The 27,112-nt window shown below is 42.2% G+C and overlaps 1 protein-coding gene across 18 annotated transcripts in view; it reads right to left on the reverse strand.

The window, feature by feature from the left end:
* The window catches only part of FBRSL1 (fibrosin like 1), a 514,372-nt gene that overhangs the window by 160,540 nt on the left and 326,720 nt on the right, over window positions 1–27,112 (reverse strand). For all 18 annotated transcript variants that reach the window (XM_082774368.1, XM_082774376.1, XM_082774373.1 and 15 more), the window contains one exon: window positions 12,018–12,047. In XM_082774368.1, coding sequence (XP_082630494.1) covers window positions 12,018–12,047 — 30 coding nt within the window. The remainder of the gene's footprint in view (window positions 1–12,017; window positions 12,048–27,112) is intronic.

Here is a 27,112-nt window from a genome sequence, read left to right on the forward strand (position 1 = left end):
ACAGTTTTCTCTCCCCTTGCTACTTTTCCTCCCTGGGGCCAACAAGGAACAGCTCTGCACTGCCAGCAGTGAGCTTTGCCATCCTTGGGCAAAGGATGCTGAAGTGCTCTGTTTCCCAGCCCAGTGCACAGCCCAGCCTTGCTGGCCGAGCTGCAGGGCTGCAGCCAGAGCAGGGCAGTGCACGCAGCCACCAGCAGCACCCCGGCAGGGCACAGCACAGCACGCCACGCGACATGGGCCGAGATGCAGGAAGACTTTTCCTTCCACTTCTGCTGCTGCAGGTCCCCGCGGGAAGGATAAGTGCTATATTCCTCCCGTATGCAGCCTATTTCCCACTTCCTTCCCAGTTTTCCTATATGTTGTATTTATTTTGATTTTTAAGTGAAAACAAGTTTTTACTCAGCTGTTTAAGGCAACTCGCCCTCCATCTGGTTTGTACTGTACATCATCACCTATTGTCCCGCCATGAGCCAATTTCTAAATGTTTCAGCTGTTGATGGCTGTTGGCGATGATGTATGAAGCAGAAACAAAGCCAGAGTCACAAAGACTTCAAAAGGCCGAAGATAACTCAGAACATTGTTTTGACTAAACACAGACATGTGCACTGAGAAGCTGCGACTTCTTCCAACCTTGCTCTCCCTCTCTGGAGCCACCTTTTAATTTGTTGCAGTTGCACAAATGATCTCTGTGTGTTAGGAGTTCAAAGGAAAGAGCCAACCCCAAAACATCTTGATGCGCCACCACCTTAAAAGACACTTCTCTGATGAAGTTACGAAAACAGGCTCTAATGCCTCAGAAAGACGATGACTTTCAAAGTAACATGTAAAAGCCTTACGACTTGTTCACAAAGCAAACCCAAAACATATTCCAGCTCAGCTAAAGTTAATTATTTTTTCAGGAACCATCTATCACCGGCAGAGACAGCTAGGGTGTAGAAGGCAAACATCCAAGGGCTAGCTTGGGCTGAGACAGCACAGCCTGCCATCCAGACTCGCACGGAGAGGGGTTAGAGCACAGAACTGAATGAGAAGACTGAATTTGTGTCCCACGGCATTTCTGACCAACCCACTGCAGAACCACAGGTAAGTCACTGAGTCCCTGAGTCCCGGTTTCTTCGATGGAAAATGCTGATAATGATGTTTATTCTATCTCCTAACAGATTTTGGATAAAACATGCTCACAACTATAACACACACTGGTCACTTCAGACATCTTTGTGGAAATTCATAAAAAGAAGAGACACCTTAAAACCTTTGTCAGGTATCAAAGGTTACTCTGCACTTTATCCTCTGATGATACCTTTAACTCTCTTTGTATATGAATGGGATCCCTTTCGAATTTACACTAAAGTTCTTTTATATTTATAATATTCAGGACAGCTACACATGCTTGATTACCTTTAAAACACTTATCATGATTCCATTTAAAAATAAATGAATCCCATTTAAAAGTGACTTGTCCCCATCCTCTAGTATTTATGGACAAGGACATATGGGGCTGATTTCTCTCATTATTAACCAGCATGTCTGAGGCTTAAATCATTTAAATTATTCATTGACAGCAATTGGGCTACTCATGCAAGCTCCCACTTGCACAAGGAGGCCCAGGGATAGGACCAGTCAAGTGGATGAAGACTGCTGAATGGATTTTGGGATGCACTGAGCATCCACAGATAAGGGTAACTTCGATTAGGGTGAGGAGTACTTTTGAAAATTGGTCACTTAGCAGGGATTTTCAGCGTAGTTATTTTGACTGATGTTTTCTTCCAAGGTTACCAGGACTGAAATTCAGAGTGATGATCTCTAATAGCTGAAGGAAATATGAGTGATTGTGTGGTGATTGCCCCAACAAAACCCAAGCCAGCTGCAAGACATTTCTAGAGCACTGAGTTGTGTGGGACTTGCAATCCTGGTATGGGTTTCTGAAGTGGCCAGGCACAAGGTGGGCATCTCTGCAGAACCTGTGCTATGAAAGCTTCTGTGAAGAACAAAGCTGAGCAAGTGAAGAAAAGCATCTCCGAGTAAGTAGCAGAAACTGCCCACCTCTAGCATGAACACTGTTCCAGCACCACTGAAATCTGAGACAGGAGATGGATAAATCAACTGCGCTGTTGAGCTTGGACTTTAATAGTCCAAATGACAAAGGCAGTAAACATTTAACTCTCTGCTATAAAGAGACTTTCCAGCCTACTGCAGACTACTCTGCTCTCTGACCAGCTCACCAGTGGAAGACCTTGAGCTAACCGCCGGTGCATTTTCAATCAGTGCAGTCAGAGTGAGAGAAAAGGAATCATCCTTCATGGGAAGAAAAGCTCGTGGTTGTTCTTTAGGTTTTATTTTTAATTAAAAAGATATGTTTCTCACTGTCTTCAGAATGAGCCCAAGGAACATTTGTAATCATTTTCAGGTCACGTTATATTGTACACATTGCAGCTGGTTTCACAGCTACGTGGGCAGATTACTATTTTTCTGCACACCTAAATCACTATCAAGGTAGCGGCAGACAGGAAGCACCCCCAGCATCCAGAGGTTACAATACATCTCATAAAACACAGCCTAGCTCCTGGAAGAGGAAACTTTCAGATCTCAGCCAGGTCTCTCAGCCCAACCTAGGAGCCCCAACCTATACTGGACTTTGTCGCCGTATGTGATCCTGATAGTAAAGGTCGTGTTTTGTTTTGTTCCTTTTTCCCCTAAGAAAGGCAAAAAGGTTAGCAAGTCTTTAAACTCACGGTTCTTAAGGCTGTTAATATTTCACATTGCCAGCAGGGAAAGGAATTAAAACTGCCAGTAGCTATCCAGATAGATTTTAAAATCCCCTTCCCTCCCCCTTCTCTCTGCCTCCCTCAGCTTCAGAGGATATTTTCCCCGCAAATTGGTTTTAAATTAAGGAAGGTGATGAAGGCAATGTGCCGTCTCAGCATTTTCCCAGGTGCACTTAATCTAATTTCATTAAGGAGATCAGGACAGATGATCGCTACAGTCGAAACATTAAGTCTGTCCATTTTTGTATAAAAAACCATTAAGTCTGTCAAAGTGTCGGCGGGTGGGCTGTTTATTATTGGAGATGAAGGCGCGCTTTGCTTCCCCAATAAACTGTCAGGAGTAGTAAACCACAAATTAAGTCAGCTGCTGCCAAAGATTTAGGCAAAGATCTCCAACTAATTTTGACACAGGTGTGGGAAAGGCCAAGGAAATAGAAGCGGTAAGTCAGGCCGTGCGCTTTGGAAACCAAGCCTTTTGTGCATGTTTGACATATTTCCATCCAACCCACTGAAGAGTGGAGAACCGCATCGGTGCGTACGGCCAAGCAGAACTGCTGGAGCTTGTGGCACTCCAGGCACAGCGCGGATGGGAGCGCACAACGGCCTCGGCCTTAACCTGCACTCATCCTGCCGGGACTCATCATTTTGTCTTTGGCAGACACGAACTCATAAAAGCTTCATTTAGCCGCTGCTCTGCTCTGAAAGTACGCACAGCTTTAAAACATAAAACCGCTTTCTTCAAATAATCATCCAGATATCATACAAAATTAGAGGAAAACCATCAAAATGCAGAAACTATGGAAGGCTGTTTAAAAGGCAAAAAAGAAATCAAGTGAAGCTTTCAGATTGAATTTTCAGGCATTACAAAATTGAATGTGAACCATTTGCCAAGGAGAACACCTTCCTTCTCATGAAAAATGCAGCTAGGTAGAACTTGGTATTAAAGGCTGTCAAGAAACGTTAAAAAGTATAAATCCCTAACAGGAATTACACAGCCTTTACAGGACTTACAGAGAAATTAACAGTCCCTAAGATGGCATCAGGAGGGATGTTCTAGCTGGAGCTTTGTGATGAAGGAAAATTACCATGTTTGCAGGTAATGTGTGCTATGTACTGCTCTGAGACTTATTTACAAACACTTATTTTAATCTCTCTGGCTCTGAGTTTTCTCTGTTTAAAGAGTACCTCACTCTGGTTGGTGTCTGTGGAAAACCAGGGCTCTATTTCTTCGGGATTCCTGCCCATGAGGGTGTACAGCAAAGGCAGGGCGGTGCCAGCTCCAACATCTCCCCTGAGGCAGGGTGCCATGGCAAGCTCCTTACAGAGCTCTCAGACACAAGCAGCAGCTGATAAGCAGCTGGTAAGTTAAAACAACATCTGATAAGCACTGGGAGACTCACCTGGGTGAACGAATACCCATTTCAATCATCCTGCTTTAAGTAAAGGTGAATTCCCAAGCAAGGTTAGGCAAATGTTACTTCTAGTCTTTACTACTTACTGATCCAAATGTTGTTTCCTCTTACACACCTGGAGACCTCCCGTAGCAAAAACTGGTTTGGATTTTATTGCAAATTGGACCCAGAAGCAGGAACTGTTGGAAAGCTACAAAACCCAAAGCTGACTCTTGGGCCATCCATGAGTTTCACCCTTTATGTTTGCATAGGGCACCCAGTGCTGCCTGCTAAGCTCTTCTGTTTTATTTAATCTGGTAAAATGATTTTGGAAACAGTTACGAGAACCTGCATGCCAGATGAGGGACTGCAATTGCAGCTACTGGAGTATGCATCCTCCAAAATCTTCTCATCTTCTTGGCATCTTTACGGTTAATTAAATCGTTCAATTATAATGCCAATTCCTATCTGCTGCCTACTATGTTATGCTAATCACCAGAATACCTCATCATCTTCCAAGGAGTTACTGCCATTGCACAGTTAGCCCTTTGAATTCATGGCTTTGCTGTAATGGGGCTTCTTGATGTGGGCAGACAGCTGTTCAAGATTGCTCTCTTCCCTGTTGCCTCAGATCTTAGAAGTGTCTTCACAAGGTCCTCAGTAAGATAAGAAAATGCTCATGGATGGGGAACTGAACTGGGAGATGTTAAACAATAGAAAACCCAGAGAGCTGGGAAATGTTGACTGCCAGCAACAGAACTGGTATTATCCTGCCTTGCCCAAGAGCTCTCCATACGATCTCTCAAGTCCTTTTATGTGAGTTAATGACGGACTTCTGTCAGCAAACTACAAGGCCCTTCTCATTGTTTGCTGTGAAAAAGAAAATTCTACATTTTCAAGAATAATATGGACACCGCAGCCCCTGATGACTCAGCTTGTTACATACAGACCAATGCACTTAAAATTTGAGTTTTTGTCCGGATAAAGGAAAAACAAAATCTCAGTAGGAGGGGAGAACACTGGTGCCGAAGCTTTGAGTCTGGTTAGTTTTTTCAATTACATTCTTGCTTTACTTAAATTCTAGGAATACCAAGGTCAAGAAGGGCCATTGTTACTACAGCTTCTTACTGGAGTTCCAGACGCTCTTGTTGGGAAGGACAATTTGAAGCACCCCTTAACCTGGCCTACCTCAATTGCCCTGCGTTTAGGTGGAAGCCCTTCTGTTCACTCTGTGCACAGGGTGGGTGGAATGACAGAAGCCCACGGAAGCCAAGTCTCTCCTCCAGATGGAACATCCCAAGCAGTGACTGAGCGAGCTGGCTATGCCGTGGGCCTGCAAGATGCCATTTTGCTGGTAAATCTGTTCATGGAGAGCTACAAAGTAAATTCACGGAGCTGTGAATTTCTGTCTTCCTGCAATGACAGCGACGTTACATTTCTGGTTTATAGCACCCAAATCTTTCAAGGGCTACAAGGTTATTTTAGACGCATTATTTTGGTATTCTATAAAAAGCAGATCTGTTTTTAATAACGGCGTGAGGCTTGTCTCTCAGAGACTTTCTTCAGTTAAGAGAACTGACAGCCTTTACCCAGCTCTTATTTTATAAGAGTCAGGTTTCTAACTGGTTTTCACGCCGCATCACTGGGTTTTCAGTCTGTAAGAATTAAGTTTTAGAAGAAACACAGATTCTGCGTATCAATGTGCATGCACACGTGTATATATTACATTGCTGCAAGCTGCTAAGCCAGCAACACAGCCAAAGTACATGCTTCCGCAATGGCAACGCTCTGTGTAAGCAAGAGCATACTACAGGAAAATAACCACCTAAATACTGTGTGAAAACCCAGCTGGGAAGTAACTGGCAAATGAAGATTTCTAGTTATTAGTCACAGCTGAAAACTGTCATAGCTTGAAGTGTAATGCTAACAGAAGAACAAATGCTGCCATGTGACAGCCCTCGGTTTCATTCCGTGTTTTATCTCTGCTGCAACCAGTAAGAATTGGGGTTGCTGGAGAAGTACCAGGCTTCATTTCTCGGAGAAAGGGACAATGGACCCAAAAAAATGAGTGGGGAGGGAAGGACAACCCTGGCCTGAGTAAGCTTCAAAAATAGCAAATAACTGATTACTTGAAGTGGGAACTGAACTTCCAGCCAAATTTCCAGTCTTGTGGAAACAAGACATTTATGAGAGTTATCAGGCGGAACCCACTTCTTCCATTGCTAGATAAACTGTGAGGAGTGAGGAGAAAGCAGCCTTCAGCAGCAGTGCTATTCATAATAGTCCCTGTGGACTTCAAATGAGTGGCACTGGGGCATCCAGGGACCGAGGCTTATTCCAGCCCCACAGGACAACGCGCTGATCTTGCACTGATGCATTGACAAAGGAGGCTGTACAGCAGGAGAGTGCAAAGATGCAACAAAACACACAAATTTGGGTTAACGTTGGCTCTTTGGGAACACTGTGCTGCTTGGCTTCTCCTCCCATGCTGGACTTCCAGAGTTGCTCACAGTGTCTTCCCGGATCTCACCTTCCTTGACCACCAGCTACCTGACACAGCATTTCCCTCCCTGGGCCTCAGCATCTCCTCTCCTCTCTGTTCCTGCCTCTGTTTCTGCTCCTGCTATTTTGAGCATCGTTAAAACAATCTTTCATCTGGTGTCATGGGGCTTTTATCTTATTCTGGGTAATCTCATACACAAACACAGACACAGAATCCACTTCTGGTAGAGGAACTACTAGATCTCTCATTGTGATTACATCCCTTTCTCCTGCTGCCTAAACTATGATTTTCCTCTGGGTTTGTAGACACCCCTTCAAGGTCAACACAGCTGAAAAAGAACTGATAATTTCACCCACACAGTTTGCTCTCCTCGTTGCTTCCACTCTTATCGCTTCTACCTCTCACTCAAGCCCATAGTTCTCAGCACTCTGTTTGACTTGCATCACTCTCCACATCTTAACATCCAAGCTGTGGTTAAGTCCTGTGTATCTGTTTTCTTTACAGCGAGCATCTTCTGCTCATCCACACGAATACACTCTTGGTCAAGCTCTCAGCACCTCACTGTACATTTACCATTTTATCCTTCTGGTGATGGCAGATGTAACCGTGTCCTTGCACCCACGGAGAAAGCTGCCACTACGATCATTTTCCTTGTCTGTGGCTTTGCTCCTTACACAGCTTCCACTTCCCATATTGCGAACTTTTGGTTTTTATGTTTTGGCTCCTTCACAGCTTACCTCTACTTCCCAACACTGACACTCAGTAAAAACATCAACCCTCATCTCTAACTGGCCACACATGATCACCCACTTATAAAACTCAAATTACCACCTCCCTACTACGCACCTCTACGCCTTTTGCTACAGAGAATAACCTCCCATTCACAGCCAGAAATGTACCTGATTTTCCTTGTCAAATGCCTCCTAAAACCTACCCCGTTACCTCAACACCTACAAAACAAAGGCCGGACAACAACGGGGCTGCTGACATACTGACACAGTGCAGCTCTTAATGCTGTACCCCCATTTATCTGAAGTCCCTTCACAGCTTCTGATCTCATGCTTGATCCACGAGCTGCTCCGCATCCATACGGCACGGAGCAAGATGGGAACCCAGCCCATGGCCCTGCCATGTGCTCTCCTCCCAGGCATTAAGTGCTAAATCTCACCTGCCCATGAGCTCCTGCACGCTTCCGGGCACCTACTGGGCCTCAGAAATTAGCACAGCAAACAGCAGCATGGCAGGGCCGAATTCAGATCGCCCTAAGCAAGGCCCGATAAACTCACTGTGCTGTTGGAAAAAGCAGCATAGAAGCACTGTTTTAGAAACCTGACTTCAAAAGTTTTTGCTTTCGCCTCAGATATGGCTTTGCCAGTCTTGCTTGATATAGCTGAAACAAACACAAACTACATAACAAATGTACAGAAAATACCGATTCAACTTAGAAATACAGTGTCATTTTTTGTGCATCTTACTTAGCACCACATTAAATAAAGGAAAGCCTGATATCTAACCCCTGATTTGGAGAGCTCACTTACACTCTGGGGCCATGCAATTAAGCTGACAACCCACAATTTCACATGCTGCAGACAGAAGTCCAAGATTGAAAGAACACGAACACTGCATTACTTTGAAAGAAACCAGCTTTTTTAATGCAATCTTGAACACTGTTATTAAAAAATGAGAACTACATTTTGGAGTAACGAGCAGAGATTACTCATTCCCTTGTTTTACACAAGTTGACTTTTGGCTTTCTGCAGAACACCATTTAACAGAGCCCATTACCAAGCTGCTAGCCACTTTTCATAGTGATGCTAAAGCAGGTAAGAGACAATAAGTGGAACTGTTGATGGTTTATATTACTCTATTATGTTAATGTTCACTAAAGTATGCCATAAGCTCTCTCATTACATGTGTATAAACCAATTCTCTGTGGTGTTATTCCTGTGCTAAATGCTATAACTACATAAATCTTGAATTAATGGAGACTTTATAGTTCCTGAAAATGAAGGGTAATTGCTATCTGTTAATGCTGTTGTTGCTATTAAAGGAAGTATATATTTTCAGTAACAATGTTTATGGACCGTGAGCCTCGCATCGCAGCTATTGCACAGTGCAGAGATAGTGTAATACGATTATCAGACTGACTCCCTTTCTCTCCCTCCTCCCTCACAAAAAGCACAATATCATTTCCACATCTTTGACAAACTACCCTGCAATTCTCTTAGTTTTGGACTCTGCAACTGCTATGTCCTTCAATGAACATACAGTAAAAGAAACAGGATTTGCATTTCCATCTCTGGGAACGCACGATTTGCTAAGTTTCTCGCTTGGTTAAATGGCTGGACAGCTTGGTTTATTAGTTTGGGTATTTTGAACAGTTCTTTGAGAAGAGTGTGGTGACATAATGATAGGTGTGAGAAAGTATCACCCCACTTACTTCCTTTGAGATCTCAGCAGTGATGCAGAAATGAAAAGTATACCTGGGCAGAGACAGTTCTCAGAAAGTAGATGGGATGGACAAGTCCCCAGCCTTGAGCTCCTGTTCTCTGATTATTAAAAACAGCAGTGCACTGTTTGGAAACCTTCTCACAATCTGCTCTGAAACTGTACCTTGCACTAAAGTAATGACTCCTCCGTTCTGATATACCGTACCTATGACTGACTATGCTCAATTACTCTTCTCCCCTGGAGTCCTGCACAACACTGCATAATGGAAAAAAACATCACCAGTGTGTTTATATTTTTCAGTGCAGTGAAGGTAAGGCCTTAATTTTGCTCTGAAGTCTGTGTTTTAAAACATTAAGAGCTCAATAGCCCATATAGCTATGAAATAAATAAATAGTGGATAATTAGCAGCATGGTGGGGAGAGAGATGTGGGAGGTGGAAAATTTCAGTTCTACTTCTAGCTCTATCACTGACTCAGTCTGTACTTGTATATGAACTTCTTTGTCATTTTTCCTCCTGAGTTATGCACAGACAACAGTGATCCGCTGTTTATGACTAACAAAAAGTGTTATGCAAATCAAAAGCACATTAGTAATTCCTGCCCTGCCCTTCATTAGTGTCGGTGCGTGTAGGTGTACCTAGAAAAAGCTGCTTCTTGCTGACCAAGCAGCAGAGCAGGACTGTTCTGTAGCAGTGTGGTATGAAGCCGACCCGTCATGTAATTTGGGAAGCCTGATGCGGGGCCAGACAGTATGTCCAATGCTCCATCTGGCTGTAATAGCCAGGCAGCAGTAGAGAAGATACAATTCTGCCAACAAATAGAAGGGGGGGAAAACACTCTTCAGTATAATCCCTCGGGACATTCATGCCAGTATTTTTAGAGCTCCTTGTTGCATCAGCCAGGTTAAGTTTTAGACAAATACTGAATGACTTTCCAGGAGAGTATAGTATGTCAGGTACCAGCACAGAGAGCCAGGCTGCCCTTGCGCTCCCCAGCGGGAAGGCAATGTCACGTTTACATTATCCCCCTGAAAGGTTTGAAGTCTCTTCACTTCAGCTTTGGTGAGTTTACATGCACGTGCACACATCTTTGCTGACAAGAAAAGGAACCCTACTTAATTCCAGAGACCTTCTTAATAGAACCTGTGTCGTGTCTCATGTCTCTACAGATCAGGCAGAGATAGAAAGATGATGATCTTGTGCTGCTCTCCTTACGAAGAAAAGAAATGTTACTGTTAAGGTGGAGTCACCTTAAGAGAAAGGTACCTGAGAAATACAGGAGCCTAGAAGGTCATATTACTGTTACAGATATGTAAAGAAATGCCATATTAATGGTAAGAAACACTATAATAGCCTTTCATTTGCTGTAAAGGACAGTAAGTTACCAGCCAAACACAATGCAGCTTCCTCTGAAGGTAACCTCAGATCCCACATTCTGAAAGCTAATCAATGTTGTTCAGATTTCAATTTCTTCTCTACAAGGTGAAGTCAAACCTAATCTAACAAATGTCAGTCTCAGATGTAATGCTGCTAGCTGGGTCTACCAGTGTAATTTAGATAATCATTAATAGCATAGCTGTATAATAAAACTACATGTCACTTACAACTTCATCTGAGGTTTGACTGGCAGATCTTTAAACAGTTTTCTAAGTGATTGCTTTTACTTTCTTTGATTGGGCAGTCTAAGAAATGTTTTAACCCCATGGTATCTAAGCTTTTAGGGAATCATTTTTCACCCTCACCACCTCAGCCAGCAGATCTGCTGGCTGGTAACTTTGTGGGAAACAGAACTTGGGTGGTGGTCACAGGGAGTGACTTTATACATATATGCACATGCATAATATAAAATATGCATGGTGTCTTTCGTTCAATGTATAAAATTTAGACGTTCCTCTTCAATCAAGCTTTCACCTCAAACACACTTTTGCATATTCCAGGGATACTGGGTATCTGATGGGATTTCTAAAAGAAGATCAAGAAATTTTTATGCTTCCCAAGGTCTAACAATATTAAAAAAAAAAAAAACTTAACCAGAAGCAGCTTTCAGTGCAGACTCTTGAACTCACGGTAACCTCCAATGGATGGCTGCAGCCAAGCGTGCTGCCAAGGAGAGAGGGCTATCTGAAGTCAGTTTTTAGCTCTGTAATGCTGATCTAGTAGAAACCCATGTGCCACAGCTTCTCATGAATGAATGTAAGAGACTGGACAGCTAAAATATAATGAAAGTTTGATGAAGACCTAACCTGAGACTGCCAAGTTTGATCTGCCAGAACAAAAGTCAGCAAGGGATACTCAAGTCTTTCATACATTTGATGCTTAAAAGCAGGGTGCAACTGTTGCTATGTCATGGGACTCCTCTATTTTCCTTCCACAGGTGAAACAAGAAATCCCTATACAAAACCATACAACTACAACCTTTCAATGGCCAACCTCTGTATCAAAAGAAAAGGTCAGAAAAATCATTGCTCTGTGATAAATATGCATGCAACATGACAAAACACTCCTTGACAGATACCACGCTGCCTTTGAGGGTAGGTACTGGTTGTCCCACCTTCTAAACTGATTACAAAACTGACATCTTCAAAGGTTGCTATAAATAAAATATAGTCTCCTGACAAGTTATCAGAGGAGACTTCTTCTGAAACAGCACTAACACTAACGCTATGACTTGGGCCTCACCAATTGCTTGCGTTAATTGAAAGACTGTTCTGTTAACAAGAGTTTCTTTTCTGTAAGCTAGTGAAGACCACAAAGTATCTGATCCAATACTTCTTTCATTCTATTATAAATATTTTTAAATCTGACACGAAGCCTGGAGGAAAAATATTATTTGTAAATTCATTCTTATTTTGACTGTGAGGGAATTTCCAAGCTAGCAAAGCACATGAAAGAAGAAAATTCAGTCTTACCTTATCGTCAACATCACTCTCGCTGTCACACTGTGGGTTAGAGAGAGAAAAAAAGATTCTGTGAAACACCTTTATGTATAGACATCTTTTACATCATCTGCTTAAATCTTTCAGATAGCTGTTCATGATGTTCTCAGTTCAATGAAACATACACTTTTGATGTTTGCAGTAATGCCTTTTAGATTGCTAGCATAAACCAAAGCCAATTTCTGTCTTTTTACACAAAAATATGGTATACTCATACTTGAATGGGTGACAGTGAACTTTAAACAAAAAAGACAATCAGCTATGCATTATAACAACTGTAACATGAACACCACAACAAAAAGCATGCCTTTTTATCATCCCAAATTGTGGAATATATAGTAACAGTTTTGCACTGCTTCACCTTGATAAGCACTTTGTCATCTAACAAGGAAACTGTGAAACTGGCAATCAATTTCTAATTTAATGAGAGGTACCAAGAATAGTAATTAAAATACATCATAAATTCTGGTACATTTTTTAGTTTGAATCAGATCACAATCCCAGGAGAAAGTGTTTACTTAAAGAGTTTTAGAGTGAAATCTCCCACAGCCTCTGAAAATGAAATGCTCTATTTTCACAGCACAAGCGACAGAAAGATAACTTGAGCACTGAATGGTTCAGGACATGCACATCCCGCTGGCTGGAGCTGAGAAAGATTTACATTTGAGAACAAAAATAAATCTCGTCTGTTACACTGGCAGAAAGTGGTCAGTGTGTTTTGTAGCTTTTGTGCCCATTGAGAATTTGCTCCTTCAGCTGATGGGGATGGCATGAGTGGGTTTCCATAGCAGTGGCACCCTATTGAACTCACTCGTTCAACAAGGCAGGACTCAGCTTGCCAGCGATGGCAAGCTACAACCGTGGAAATGGTCCATGGGAACGCACATGCTCTGGTGTCATTAGTGCAAAGGAAGGAATAGATCTGTTTGGTCGTTCTGTCCAGTTACTGCTCCTCACGGAGCAGGTGGAATCTGTCCTGTAATGCCTTCTTACCCAAAAGTTACAAAGCTGAAATTTCAGCTGTGACATTCTTACTTTTCTGCAGATTTCTAAGCGTCTATTTAATCTGTTTTGCTTCTGTCTGCCACATGAAAGGATTGACCCCAAACAGTTGAGGAATGTTTTACTCTTAAATTCTTTGACACACAAAAGCACACGAAGGACAGTGACACAGCAGAGGGGTCTCCCGCAGAGATTCTGCATCTAAGACTTCTCAGATTTCCAGTTGCCTCCCTACTTCCATTTAACTACAGCAGAAACACGTGGTTTATAGAAGACATTTTTCTACAGTCTTGACTAAGCAGAACTCTCTTTCTTTCAAAATGAAACCATGTTTTACACTGCCCCACCTGATCCACAGCGCAGTTTTCACAGAGAAACCCAACTGTTTAGAATGACGCTCGCAGATCTAACTGCATATGTAATCGTTCTGGAAAAATAAGAGCCTGAAGCAAAAATGGAATAAATTACAGGAAGGCAGGACGCTGCTCTGCAGGGGCTGGGGAGCAGTGGTGGGCAAGTCCTGGGGGAATAACCAGTGCTAATGCCTGAATACTGTGTTAAGTCCTAGCCAATTACTATGTGCACAGAGGCAAGAAGATCAGATAGCCATGCTTTAGCGAATACTTTCCTGTAAGCTGTTTGTGTCTTTTTGGAGATTTTCATTTTCATCACTAAGCTTTATGAAAATTACTATAGGAAACACAGTTTCATAAATCAGACATTCAAAGAGAAGTAAAATCAGTCCTGATAGATCATCATCAGCAGCAGCCCTCTGCGACTCACCCAAAGCCATGCCTTGTGAGCACGAACAACTAGAAGTCTGCTCTGAAGAGCACCAGGACCGGCAAGACACTGATTGTCCATCACCACCGAGACATGCCACAACAGGCTTGCTGGGCAAAGGTTGCCCCAGTACCTGCTGCATCTGTGCTTGTTCAAGACAGCGCTAATTCATGCTGACAAAGCAACACATTCATCAAAAACAAGGGGGGTGGGGAGGAAGATGCAGTCACAGCATTACACTTATTATTATTTACACACTCCGAGAAATGCCAGCTGACTCAAGGGAAGCCTTTCACCTCCACCCAGGGGCTGAATCAGGGCAGAATCAGGTGGCTGCTGGTGAGGAGTGTGTTCCCCCGAAATACTACTAGCACAGTTGTGTGGGTCACAAAGACTGAATTATTTCACTCTTTAAACCTTATCTCAGCTGAAGTACCCTAAGCTGCCGTTCTAACCATTTCACTCGTTCCACCTGCGCACTGTCAGAGGCAGAATATTTTGATGATGATTCAAACTTGCAGAGTTCAGACTGAAGCATGTTACAATGGAATTACACCTATTGCAAAAACGGCACCAAAATGATTAAGTACTTTCAAGTTGTGTTGCTTAAAATTTTATGCTTAGGTAACATCCACACAAATTTTAATTCTTACAGGGACTTTAAAATGATAAAGTAATAGTAAAACAGTTCGACTCAAATGCATTGACCAGTAAGCACTAGAGATGATCATCAAAACACTTTTGCCTATGAGCCATGGTTATATCTTTACTAAAACTGCAGCAGTGTATACCTTAATAAATTCAGCTTAAAAATATTTGAGAGGAAATGTAAAGAACTTGGGGGGGACCTTAGCAACCATTATTCTTCAAATAGAATACAGTTTTAGACTCTGTTTTTTTGTTTTGTTTTGTTTTGTTTTTTAACCAAAATTTGTCTCTATACTTTCTACTGAATTATGTTATTTAAAAAAAAGGGATGAACAGCGGTTTTCTGGCTTTTAAGAGAAGATTCTTTTTGAAAACAGATTTGGCCTCAAAAATTCCTGTCTATAATGAGTATAAAAACCCATTACAGATGGTTTGCATTGCTAAAAGGTGCAGAATTGCCTTATTTAGATGCCTAATTTTGCTTTGTACCAATATGCAACTTTGTCTCATGTAGATAAGCAAAGTTGCAAAAAAGCAAGTGAACCATCAAATCCACATGCTAAATTTTATAAACAGCCATACGAATGAAGCAAACATCTGCTCTCTGAGGACACATTTTTTCCCCATTCAGGATCTGAAAATACTCCATAATTGTTTTTAAAATGAAAAGGACAACGAAGAATTATGCTTCATTTTAGCTTACATCTTCCTTAGCTTTATCACCAATGCTACAGTCTTGCAATTGAAGAAGCCAGCGGGGCTTGTGGATGCAAATACAGCTCTGGGCAGACATGGATCCCACCCATGCGGTTGTGATTGCATGACGGGTGCTTTAAAAACTGTATTTTTGACAGCAAGTTGCATAACTTCTTGTTTACCTTATGAAACAGCTGCCCTCTCCCAGTGTGCGAAGGCTGCCATACATGCACAGACCATCCCCAGAGCAGGCGTAGAGATTCCTACAGCGTGGTTTTTAAGCCACCAAAATACCACATCTTAATCCATGTAAGAATGAAGTCTTACACTAAACCAAAGCTACTAAGTAGTCTATATGACGACAGAACATGGGAGGGAAATTAGCACACGTATTTATAAGATTTGGGTTTCTGCTTAACATACAGTGTCCTGGGAAATGGAGAGCTTGCAACAAGCCCAGGCTCACAGCTACCAACTCACATTAATCTCCCACCGACTCCTAAAGGAAACAAACAGCCAGCTTTGGTGAAAAAAAACAAGCTTCACAATTCATTTAGATTTTCGTCTTTTTAATTTGAAGAAATGTGCTCCCACATAGGCACAGAGAAACAGGAACCCGCAGGCTGCTGAACATGCACGGCACCGAAAAAACAGCGACAGCAAAACCAAACCCGCCTGGGGAGATCTGCGAAAAACAGAACCACTGTTGACCCTATCTCTCCGGGGGGGTAAAAAACACGAGCAAATTTTAATGGGCTGGTTCAGTTTCTGTGGTAACAGCCTGAAGTATCTTTGCACCCTCGCTTCTCCGCTCTCCTCGCCTCCACCTCCCTCCCCAGTCAAGCCCTGGGTCAACAAAGAGAGGCTGCCGCTCATGTTTTGTATGGCCAGGAAGTTTAAATGAATAATGAAGTCATAGAAGAAACTTTAGTTTGACCCAGAGGATTTTCTGGGCGTCTCTAAAAGACGCCTCGCTCCGGGCTGAAGAGCGGGAGGCCCGAGGCCCAGCCGAGGCCCGGCCGAGGCCGCTGGCTGCTGCCACAGGAATGCGGCCTGGCCCCACGGCCCACCTCCCACGCAGCTGCTGTGGAGGGACAAAAGCCCTTGTCAAAACAAAAAGTTAAAGAAAATGTGGAGAATGGCAACTGTTGACAGCTATGGGGGCTCATTGAAAGACAAAAGCTTCAATTACCTGGATTTTTCTAAAGGCCTGTTAACACTCCTGGTCTATAAGCGAAACTGTAAACAGCCATTGTGGCGGGTTCATAAAGGCTTGTAAAAGGATTATTCACTGGGTTGTGCCAATTGCCTCTCAATGCCACCAAGAATGTTTGCAAAGCCGACCCCTAATTGTGCCGCTTTTTGGAAACAATTTCTTGCAGTGACGGATTCAAGTCAGAAAAAAGCCTCCTGTGAGGTAGAGTTAAGCAGGAACAACATATAATTCGGGTAGGATCGGCGCAGTGTGCTGTAAAGAAGACCTGTGGAGTTAGGGACAGGGCTCCCATGTGCACAGGCCAGACCCTGTGGCCTCCTCCATCATGACTTTTCCACTGAGCACGGAGTTACGATGCATTCCAGTACTTGCTTGTGCAAATCATCTCAACTGGGAAAAAAGGGATGGACTTCTGGCTAGTGTAAAACACAGGAAACTGCGTATTTGGAAAAGATTCTTCTCGTTGCAGAAACGTAGGTACCACCAGCAGCACACCTGCAGTGACCTAAAACCAAACCCCTAACCCAGCACTCATCCCAAATGTGCTTCAGCTGAAATAAGAAACGGAAAGTTGCCCACTATGGTTCATGTGACACCAGCATAAATCAGATCTCTCCAAGTAACAGCAACAGGTACAACAGAGATTTGTGATCTCCCCAACAGGGGCTTTCTGGTGGACCCAGAGTCAGAGGTGTTTGGCAGTGTCACCCCTGCCTCTACCGCAGCATCCAGGTGACTAGCACTGCTCTAGTGTGTTTTTAGCTATTTATTTGCTGAGCACAACAGGGGAGCAGGCCTGGGATAAGTTATGCACAGATTTAAAAACAAAACAAAACAAAACAAAACAAACAAACAACAACAACAACAACAAAAACAGCATCTGCAGAAGATGCATTTAGAGATGCATTTAGGTTCTGTGTTTGGGGACACCTCCACACAGAGCACAGGGCTCTTCCCGAAGGCACTTGTTCAGAAAGTGGCAGGGTCTGTAGTAAAGTTGTTTGTATTCAGATTCCAGATCTTGTTTTCTGATGTGTTTAGGAACCATGAAAATAACCTTTGGGTCTTTTTTGTTTGCCCTCAACATTTTAACTTCCAGATCAGCCAGTTTTTTTTTCACATAATAAAGCTACTCCATTGACTAACATGAAATCAGATTCTCGCATAGCTGCATCATGCCAGGAACTAGAGCTCTAAGAAACAAAAACAAAAACAATCCAAGTCTTGCAAGGCTGCAACAAGATTGGCAGCATTTCAGTGTTATGTCGTCAGGTGCAGAGAAACTCTGAAATGGGGCCGCACCCTCCAAACTTTTGAGAAATGCGCAGAATTCACCGCAGCTTAGTTACATGAATGCTGTATCTCCTATTCCACCCAAACCCAGAGGTTTATGATCTGGGTTGTGCCCACATGGCTTCAAGGCTGCGGGGCTCCATTGTGCCAGCCACTGTACAGCACGGAAGTTACACCTTCCTGCCTGAACAGCTTACAGAAAGACTTGTTTTTATTTACACACATACCTACAGCTATTATTTACATTATGCTTATAAGGAGAGTGATAGACATCTCAGCTGACCTGTGAAAAAAAATGGTTTCCAGCCTGGAGGGACAGGCAACCTAACCAGTCTACCTGCCAATAACATTGTGTGGGGAAGATGCCAGCAGAAAGGAGCCCAAAATATTAATTATACAGTCTATAATATTACAATGCAAACTGGAAGGGTAGAATATATATGCAAAAGTTACATAAAATATGTGAACTGTGTAGATACTACGGAGCCTACACACCCACTCAGTCCCAGAGGATGGCTATGTTTACTGCTCTCTTATTATTTCCAACCATATTTAGTTACTGAGTTTTCTTTTAATAAAGAGGCTTGGGGAAGCATCAGGCTTAAATCTTGGTTTGTTAATGCTTCTTTTAAAGGAACAAGTAAAATTGAGAGTATTTTTGAGAGCCCTACCCCCTGGCCCCGTCTGCTGAGCTAAGTTCCCGTGAGCTGCCGGGAGCTGCTCGCAGCAGCAGCGCGTATGGATGCGCGCTTGTGTGTGCAGGGGGAGGGTGTTGTTTCCTATTAAGTCTGGCATCAGATTCATGTCTGCAGGGGCTTGCTTAAGATGATAGGAAGAGAGAGTTTTATCATGAGCCAGACTGACAGAAAAGCCTGCTAATGGGACTTGAGGCATACACAGGAAAGAAAGTGCCAAAACATTAAGCTACCGCCAAGTGTCAGAGGGCCACTGATTTATTGCAGCAATTTTGCCACTGTGTCCTTTATAAGGTCCCACAAGTCCTTCCTCCTGGCAAGAAGCTGTGAGCTGCTGCGGCTCGGGGAGAAGTTGAGATCCAGAGCGCAGAAAGTGTCCAAGCGCGAGGCGGGGGCCGGGGGGAGGACGGAAATCGAATGTTGACTTGAACTTGCCCCAGGCAGCAGAGCCCTCTTAGCTCCACTGCCTCCCTGACAGTTTGATGAAATGAGTCAGGGCCTCCCTATGGCTAGACCAGCTCGGGCTTCCAAGTGCTGGGGTAGAGCTGTAAGAAACAGATTGAGCCTCAGGGCAGCAATTTTTTTTTTTATATTTTTTTTTATACATTTTTTTCCCTTTCTCTCCTCAGCATTTGGCTGGGGGAAGGGGGAGGTTATGAGCACTACAGATGTATAGGCTGAGCCTTTGTCTGCAGAGGGGGAGGGAGAAGAACAGCAAGAGAGTATTAGCTATGGCAGCCGAGAATAGCCCTGAGCACTATAACTAATTTTGAGGGGCAGTGATGCATTGTACGGGCTATGTGCTGTTTGGTCTGAGGGGGCCCCTGTTGTGAAGCAGCAATCAAGAGGACATTTTGTTAAGTGACCAACAGCTGTCATCTGCAAGCCCAGGGTAGGGAAGGAGGGAGCAAGGGGGAGGGAAAAAAGAAGAAGAAAAAAAAAAAAAGAGCATTTGTCCCTTGGAGGCAGAGCACATCAATCCACCAATCTGCCACAGCTTTAACTCTAGACGTGCTCGGTGCCTCCGAAGAGCCGAACGCATCTCCATCAGCTGCCCGGAGAGGTGGGGCCCTCTCGCCCTGCCTCAGCCTGCCCGACACGGGGAGCTTCCCTGCCTCTGAGGGCCGAAGAACCGATGCTAAAAATACTGTTTAAGTCTCTTTTCATTCCATAAAATTGAGTTGATCTGCTGCAGCTTAGGGTCAATCCCTCAAGGACTGCTTTTCCCCCCCTTCCCTTTTCCTTAGCACTCATAAATTAATCAGGAAGACCCTGACTAAGTCATTTCATGCTGTACAACATAAAAGAAAGTCCCCTGATGATCCAGGCAAGGATCTATTAAAAGTGGGGGGGCGAGGGGGCTGGGAAAGAGGAAGAAGACGGAGGGAGGGAAAGGAAAAAATCTCAACCTTTTTGATTTTTTAGGATAAAAGCTGGAGGACTTTGTTACAAATTCTAGCCAACATCAAAACACCTTAAATAATTCAAAGAACATGTTAAAGGGAAGAAACTGAATGTTGCTCTGATGTTCAGTTGATGCAACGCAGAATATTACCCAAAACAGCACAGCCTGTTAAGGGAGACAGCAGCCTTGAGCATTTCAGTTCTTTAGAAAAATGTCAGAACCTGTAAAAATCATAATTTCCAGCAACTTTTTTTTTTTTTTTTTTTTTTTTTTTTGCATGATATAAACTCAGCGAGACTGAAATGTAGGTTTCTGACAAGCTGTTAACAAGACAACTTTAGAAATCTGTCTGGAGCTCTCAGGGAGATGGGCTGCCATTTCACTGCTTCGAAGAAGTTCATGACATGACAAGCAAAAATCAGGGAACAGAGACCTAAAAACCACGGTGTAATTTTCATTTGCTTCTGTCGTGAAAGAATTCAAGCAGAAATATTAGAAGGCTGCACAACTAAAAAAGCCAGCAACTGGAAAATCATTGCTGTGGTTTGACAAGCACGTCTTTTATGCTGAAAATGGTTTCTTTATTATTACACCTATACATGGAAAGCACTTTTGGAAAAAAATAAAGGGGGTAATCACAAATTATTCCCTCAGATCTGTGAAGAAATATCTACAGTTACCTGCTTTCAAGCCAGGCCTAAGAATAACCTAGTTCATGTGAGAGAGCCATCTTGAAAGAAGGTTGAGAGCCACCAGGTTTCCCCTACTGTGGCCTCCGAAGTAGAAAGGTAGAAATATCTTTCCATAATGCAGACATCTACTGGAGTCTATACAGCTGCGTGCTGCTACATTAAGTGTTTAATAGAAACACATTGATTAAAAATAGGAAAGTCTGCATCTGATGCCATCTACACAGCAACGCTTGTTCCAACTCAGGAGAGCCTTTCTGGCTGGTTTATCATGTTCACCCACTACTTTAGACCTTAATATACCAGTACAATGATTTTCTATAATTTCTGAATGATTTAAGGATGTCTTTTCCAGAATCCATCTTTCTATTCTATGCTTAGAAAAAAATAGAGCTATCTATGTTCATACTATATATCTCTTTCTATATATAATCTCTCTCTCTATTTGGGCTCTTTCTAAGTATTTAATCGTAGGTTGATATAGCTGCCTTCAAGTCAATTTACTGATCGTGATTGACTCATTATATCCACACTTAGAGAATTTTGGTACCCGTGGGATGGATGATTTGGGAAACCCACAGCCAGCCAGCCGCATGCATACAATCCTGTGGTTCATTTCAGCCCATAACGGCCTATGAAGAGAGAGACTGCACAATGCACGAGGTCATTTTCACTTACAACACCTACATTTATACCAACAAGTGTGTGAATTATGGGCAAAAATTAGCCCAGACTTTGCAAGTACCAAGCAGATAATGAACTGAAGCTTTTCCACCCCCGTATCTCTCAGCTCATCTCCACACAGGTCTGGCGGTGCAGTCCCACAACCATGCTGGGGTAACTGAAAGGTCAGCGCCTGCAAAGTTGGACGGCTCGACTGCATTTTACCAGTTTGTGAAATGGAGGAGACTCCAACAAGAACACAGAAGCAGTTTGTCCCTCTTCTGAAGCGCCCACAAGTTCCTTTCATTCTCCCCTTCCCCGGGCATTGTCTAAGCTGTCACTCATGTTCTTTTCATTAGACACCAAGAGACCTTACAGCTTCAGTGCTGTATATAGGTTTTCACCAAGGATATAGAGAAACATCCATTACTTTCCTATTCTACAGTTTTAAGCTATGACTAACCTCATTTTCTTGCAAAAGACCTCTTGCCTTGCTGCCTCCCCTTTACCATGAGCCTCCTGCCTTGGAGTGACCAGAACCCCACTGCCACGGCTGCTCTGGTTCAGGGAAGAGCAGAAACCGCGAGAGGATTCACAGTGATGCACAGCACGGAGAAACTCTACTTCTGTTTAGTGTAAGGATGCCTAGACAGGATATGCCCAATAGAAGAAAAGTGGCTTACAGCCATTATTTACAATACTGAGAGGCTGCTGCAGCTTGGAGGGGGGGGTTATAAACCTTCTTTAAAATTAAGGAGTTTAGGACTTAATATGGATATAGCCAAAAGCCACTTAAACCATAATGAACTGTCTAGTAATTTCCCACTTACTATAAACATCAGTTTTCTTCTTCTATTTGGACTACAAATCTAGTCCACTTCTATGCCATGCCCACGTCATTATGGAGTCACCAAAAAGTACTCAGCCACTACAAAGTAACAGGATTTGTTAAAGTACCCCTGCTCTAATGGAAACCATTTAGTTATTCTCAGCTCTCTGGCTGCACGGTATGTAACTCTGTTTGGAAGTTTCATTTACATATTTATTTAGTGGAGAACATGCATGGCTGTCTTCCCTCAGTGCAGAACCCTTATTAGCTGCAGGAAGCAGTTGAAGGAAATTTCAGCATGGAACTCGCTAGGAAAAGCATTTCTTAATACCTTAGTACCCTGCTTAATAACAGTCACCCTCCGGAATGAGGGTGATGGATTTTTGGTTATGAAACTTGCTGTGATTTGTAACAGCTGATTCACATGACTGTTTACTATATTTCATTTATACATTTAATTTCATATATACACACACACACACTTTTGCTCTCTCCCATGCTGTCAACTTCCTTCCTCCTTACTTCCCCCTCTAAGTCCAAGTGGTGTAGCAAAGACGAACACACTGGGTAACACATGAAGACATCCACCCGATGGCTCGGAAGTTTCTCTCAAAATATTACACAGATTTTTCCACTCAAATGTTGGCCTCCCAGAAATTTCTAACAGGAAAACTCACAGGTGGGGATGAATTCCAGAATCTGGCATCATTTAAGTATGAAAGAAAACCTCCACCTTGTCTTGTAGCCATTTATTCGGAACTGTCAGGATGAGTCTGCTGAAGTCGGTTTGAATTCAGCCGTGGTGAAGCTGAGGTGACAGGTTACACATCTTGAAACATATCCGTATGATGCTACATGTAATATTATTTTTAGCAGACTACTCGGTAGCTTTGGACCTGGAAAACAATCTAAAGAACTACTGTGAACACCTACTGTGTTCTCAACATATGGTAATCCAGTAAAACGAAGTGTGGTTCATTTTTAATTCAGTGGGTTTCGGAAGCTTGTGTGAATCAGCTGCTTTGGTTTATAACACCTTAGCTATTAAGAAGGAAGTTCCTGTCAAGAACAAGATTTACAGTACTTACATATAATGAATATATTAATTAATGTTAAGTAATTACACTGCTATTTAACTCATAGCAGGGTTTATGCTGTGGCTAAAAAATACAACCCTTACAATATTTACCATTAATGTCTGCATTATTGAACATTAATATTCAGATTTGGCAAAGGACTTAGCACAACACGGGATATCTACAGAAGACCTATTCCTCCAAGGAAACTCAGAGCATGTGCTTGAAGACTTCAACCATTGCTTTTAGGATAAACCTTGAAGGATGGATGCCCCTCTTCCCCAGAGGTAAGCTACCCTGGAACAAAGAAATTCACCAAGATGGAAATAAAAAAGATTTAGAAAACATGAAGTAAGAAACCCCCCAAAACAAACCAACAAAAATATACAACACCTCAAAACTTCCAAGAGCTAGCAAATCTCCAGCAGCAGCCATTAAAAATAATACAATGCTTTTTTTTTTTTTTTTTTTTTTTTTTTCCCCTTTTGTTCCATTAAGATCTTAAAAATGCTTAAGTAGGTAATACTTGGGAACGAAGGACAACCACTGCCCAGGGCGTACATTTCGGTGTCTTCAATATAATCTAAAGAATATAGCAGAGACTGCAAGCTAATTCAATTAGAGAATATCACAGAGGGTTATTCACTTTCACAGAATTATGTCATGACAAAGCTAAATAGAGAAGTTTCAAGGCCTATGCCATTACATGGAAAATAGTTCTTCGGACCACTGAATGACAAACACTAAGCTATTTAAAAATATATAACTTTGCTATTTCAGGTGAAATTGTAAAGGCTCCCCATTACATTAGTACATCTGCTCCTTTCTTCCAACCCGCCTGAGTTACTCATTTGTTCTTGTCAGCTCTCAAAATGTCACTGATTGATGCACGTGTAATGATTTACAAGAAGGCGCCTGCTACCTCATTTCTGCTTTCAGACTGCAAGGTAGTTTGACCAGCAGCAACCCCAAAGATCAAGCCAAGGGCTGGCAGTACACATCCAAAGACACCAAGACAAGAATCCTTTGCTGAACTGTCCTGAAACTTTCCCAACAGGCTTGAGGACATCTATCCTTTCTGTTATTACTACAGAATCTTTTAATGTGTGTTTTTTTTCCAGGACTAATGTTGCAACAAGGCTTAGATGTGTGGATAGATGTCATCTGTGAATTCAAGCTCCATCACGTCAAAGTCTTTCTGCAGCAGTGACAGCCCCCTGTATGGCTAATCCAGACTGCAGTGATTAGAGAATAAAAGAAAGAGGAAAACATCTCAACAGGAGGGGAAATTAGACGAAAAGAATAGAAGACCGAAGAACAAGAAGGGAGAAAACAACTTCCTGCACTGCGGACCAGTAATGAGATGGGACGACAAACACTGTCTGTTTGGGTATGAGCTCTATCGCCTTTAATCAGTAACCAGCACTGTTAGCACAATGATAAAATTGCTTGTAATTAGATGGAACAAACCAGTGTGTATTTGTCATGGAGTGAGAGTACATTCAATTACATAAACTTTTCATTTTTCCGTAGATAATGGTAAACAAAGCTGAATGTGAAGTCGGGTTGAATAAATGGAAAATACCTTGCCTATGTGTTAAGCAGACAGCTCTTCCCACTCCGTTGGGAGGTGTGGCACAGCCAGGAGTCCTTTCTGAACCTGTTGTGATTTTTGCTCTATCAGCTGTGAGATGCCAACCCACGCACATGCCTGGTTTGCAGCCGTACGCAGCAATAAAATGCATAAATAGCAACTCATGGTAATACCATTATTAGTACGTCTCGCTACTGCACATATAATAATAAGATGGGTTTTCATGGTCTGCGAAGTCATTAGGTGTCTTTAACTATCAAAAGGAGCTGGAGTATGGGAAAGTTCTCCTTGGCATTTATGCAATCTACTTGCCCAGAAAACAAAAAGCTCAGCTGCTGGCCAGCTTTTAGCAGCACATGTTGAGAACGGCAAGGTCCCGTTCCTGACCAATGTCCATTTAAAATAAATTTCTTCTTCTTAATTCACACCTAACACACGCTTGTTTATGAAGTAGAAATGGTATTCAAAACAAACCACTTTGTTAGCTGAGCTGGTTAATGAAAAATTGCCACAATTACAAAAACAAATCTTTGTTTTCAGTTTTCAGTAAGCAGAGCTTTAAAAGAACAAGCTGCTCTTGAAAGCATGATAGTTTTTTTTTCCCTAAAAAAGGAAAGAAAGAAATCTTTCCTAGCAACTGCAATTATGATACTTTCATGTCAAATGAATTATATTACTGAAAATAAATCTTTCTAAGATGCACAAGAGGGTTATCTGGCTCCAGTCAGACTTATGCATTACTGGTTTTATATGTTGTACTCTACTTGATTAATATAGGTAATCAAATTATATTGCCTTCCACTGTGCTCTCAAATTCAAGGCTATAATGTTTTCAATGACAAAGTTCATAGAGTTGTATAAAAATGTACCTCATGCTGTACCAGCCCTTTATTGCTGTAGTAAAACACCATTTTCAATTTAGTAATAAGTGATATAAAACAGAGTGTCTTGATTGGCAGGGTCGTATTCATTATGCAGTGGCCTACGACACAGCACAGTTCAGAATGGAAATTTAGGGGCAGAATCTACCATAATCTCAGATGCTGATGCTACAGGGAATAAAACGATTCCTTTTTCACAAGTTCTCTGAAGGAAGGACAAGGAATTGGACTCAAAGACATACACACATGTTATATACATACACACGCGTATTTATGGATGGATGGGAGAGAGGGACAGGAAGAGGTCCATTACAGCATTTTACTACTCAGTACAGGTTTCGTTGCACTGGAGCCAGTCCTGTAATGCTGAAAATTGGAAATGTGTTTTTTTCTAAAAAAAAAATAATAAATAAGACAGCAGGGATAGAGCAGGGATAGCAGCAAATACTGGAGAGCTCTTTCTGGCTCTGCCATTGGCCTGACTTAGGACCAGAAAAAAATAAATCAGGGCCTTATGATTCCAAGTGTTAAACTTGAGGTGCCTTAATGAAGTTGTGTTATCAAGTGCTCTTCACTTTATGAACATCAGGACTCTCTAAGAGCAGCAAATTAGACAGTCAGAACCAGTAACATCTTAACTTTGCAGCTACCCTTGAATATGTAAATCCTAACCCTTCCCTTTCTTATTTTCCCTTCTAAAAATCAGGAAAAATATTTACCATGTCTGTAAGCTATCAAAGCAATCAATCTGTGAGTTACATCGAGGCAAAGTATTCTGGTGAGCCTTATCACCACTGCGAACACTATCTGGAAGACCAAGAGTTATAAAGCCATTTTCTGTGAAACTAAATGGCAGAGATACTGTTAACTGGTATCTTTTCTAAGCATGTATGTTGAGCAAATGATATGATCAGGAAAGACAACTCTTGGACTCAGGAATTAGTAATGATATCTTAGTTTTGTTTCCTTGGCAACTTGACCTTTCATAATTTGCCCAAAGGCAAAATATGGGCAGCATATCCCTTTCAAATCATACCTCAATAATCTTGTGATTAAAAGCATCACCAGAATGTGGCCTTACCGTAAGATGGAGAATTAACGACTCTCTACTAAATGATCCACTGATGTTGAATCTAATTTAAGTAGCCTTGCAAGAATATTTAACACTTAATGATAGGCTCTGTATTAGAGTAGGTTTAATCTAGGATGCAGCCACAGATGTCATAAGAAGGAATTAATCAGCATTGCTTCCACTAAAACAGAAATGCAAAATTGCTGAACAGAATGTATTAGAAACAGATTAAAGAACTGGGACTTAAACATAAAAGAAACAGAACTGATGCCACCCTCAGAGAGCTAATTTGAAATACAGGAAAGCTTAATTCGCCTTTAACTGAAGAATTGGGGTGTTTGAAGTTACTAAAGAGAAGCTTGCGTTATCAAGAAGGGAAAAAAGGGAGATAGTTTTTTCCCTCATCAATTTAAAATGAAAGCCCAACCCAAATATTAATGCCTGCTGCAAAATCCCAACAAAATGAAGTTATTGATGCTCTAGGGACGACTGCAGTATCCTACATGAAGCTCCATACTCAGTGAAG

The sequence above is a fragment of the Aythya marila genome, assembly GCF_965140915.1.
Source record: "Aythya marila genome assembly, chromosome: 17".
NCBI classification, from domain to species: Eukaryota; Metazoa; Chordata; class Aves; order Anseriformes; family Anatidae; genus Aythya; species Aythya marila.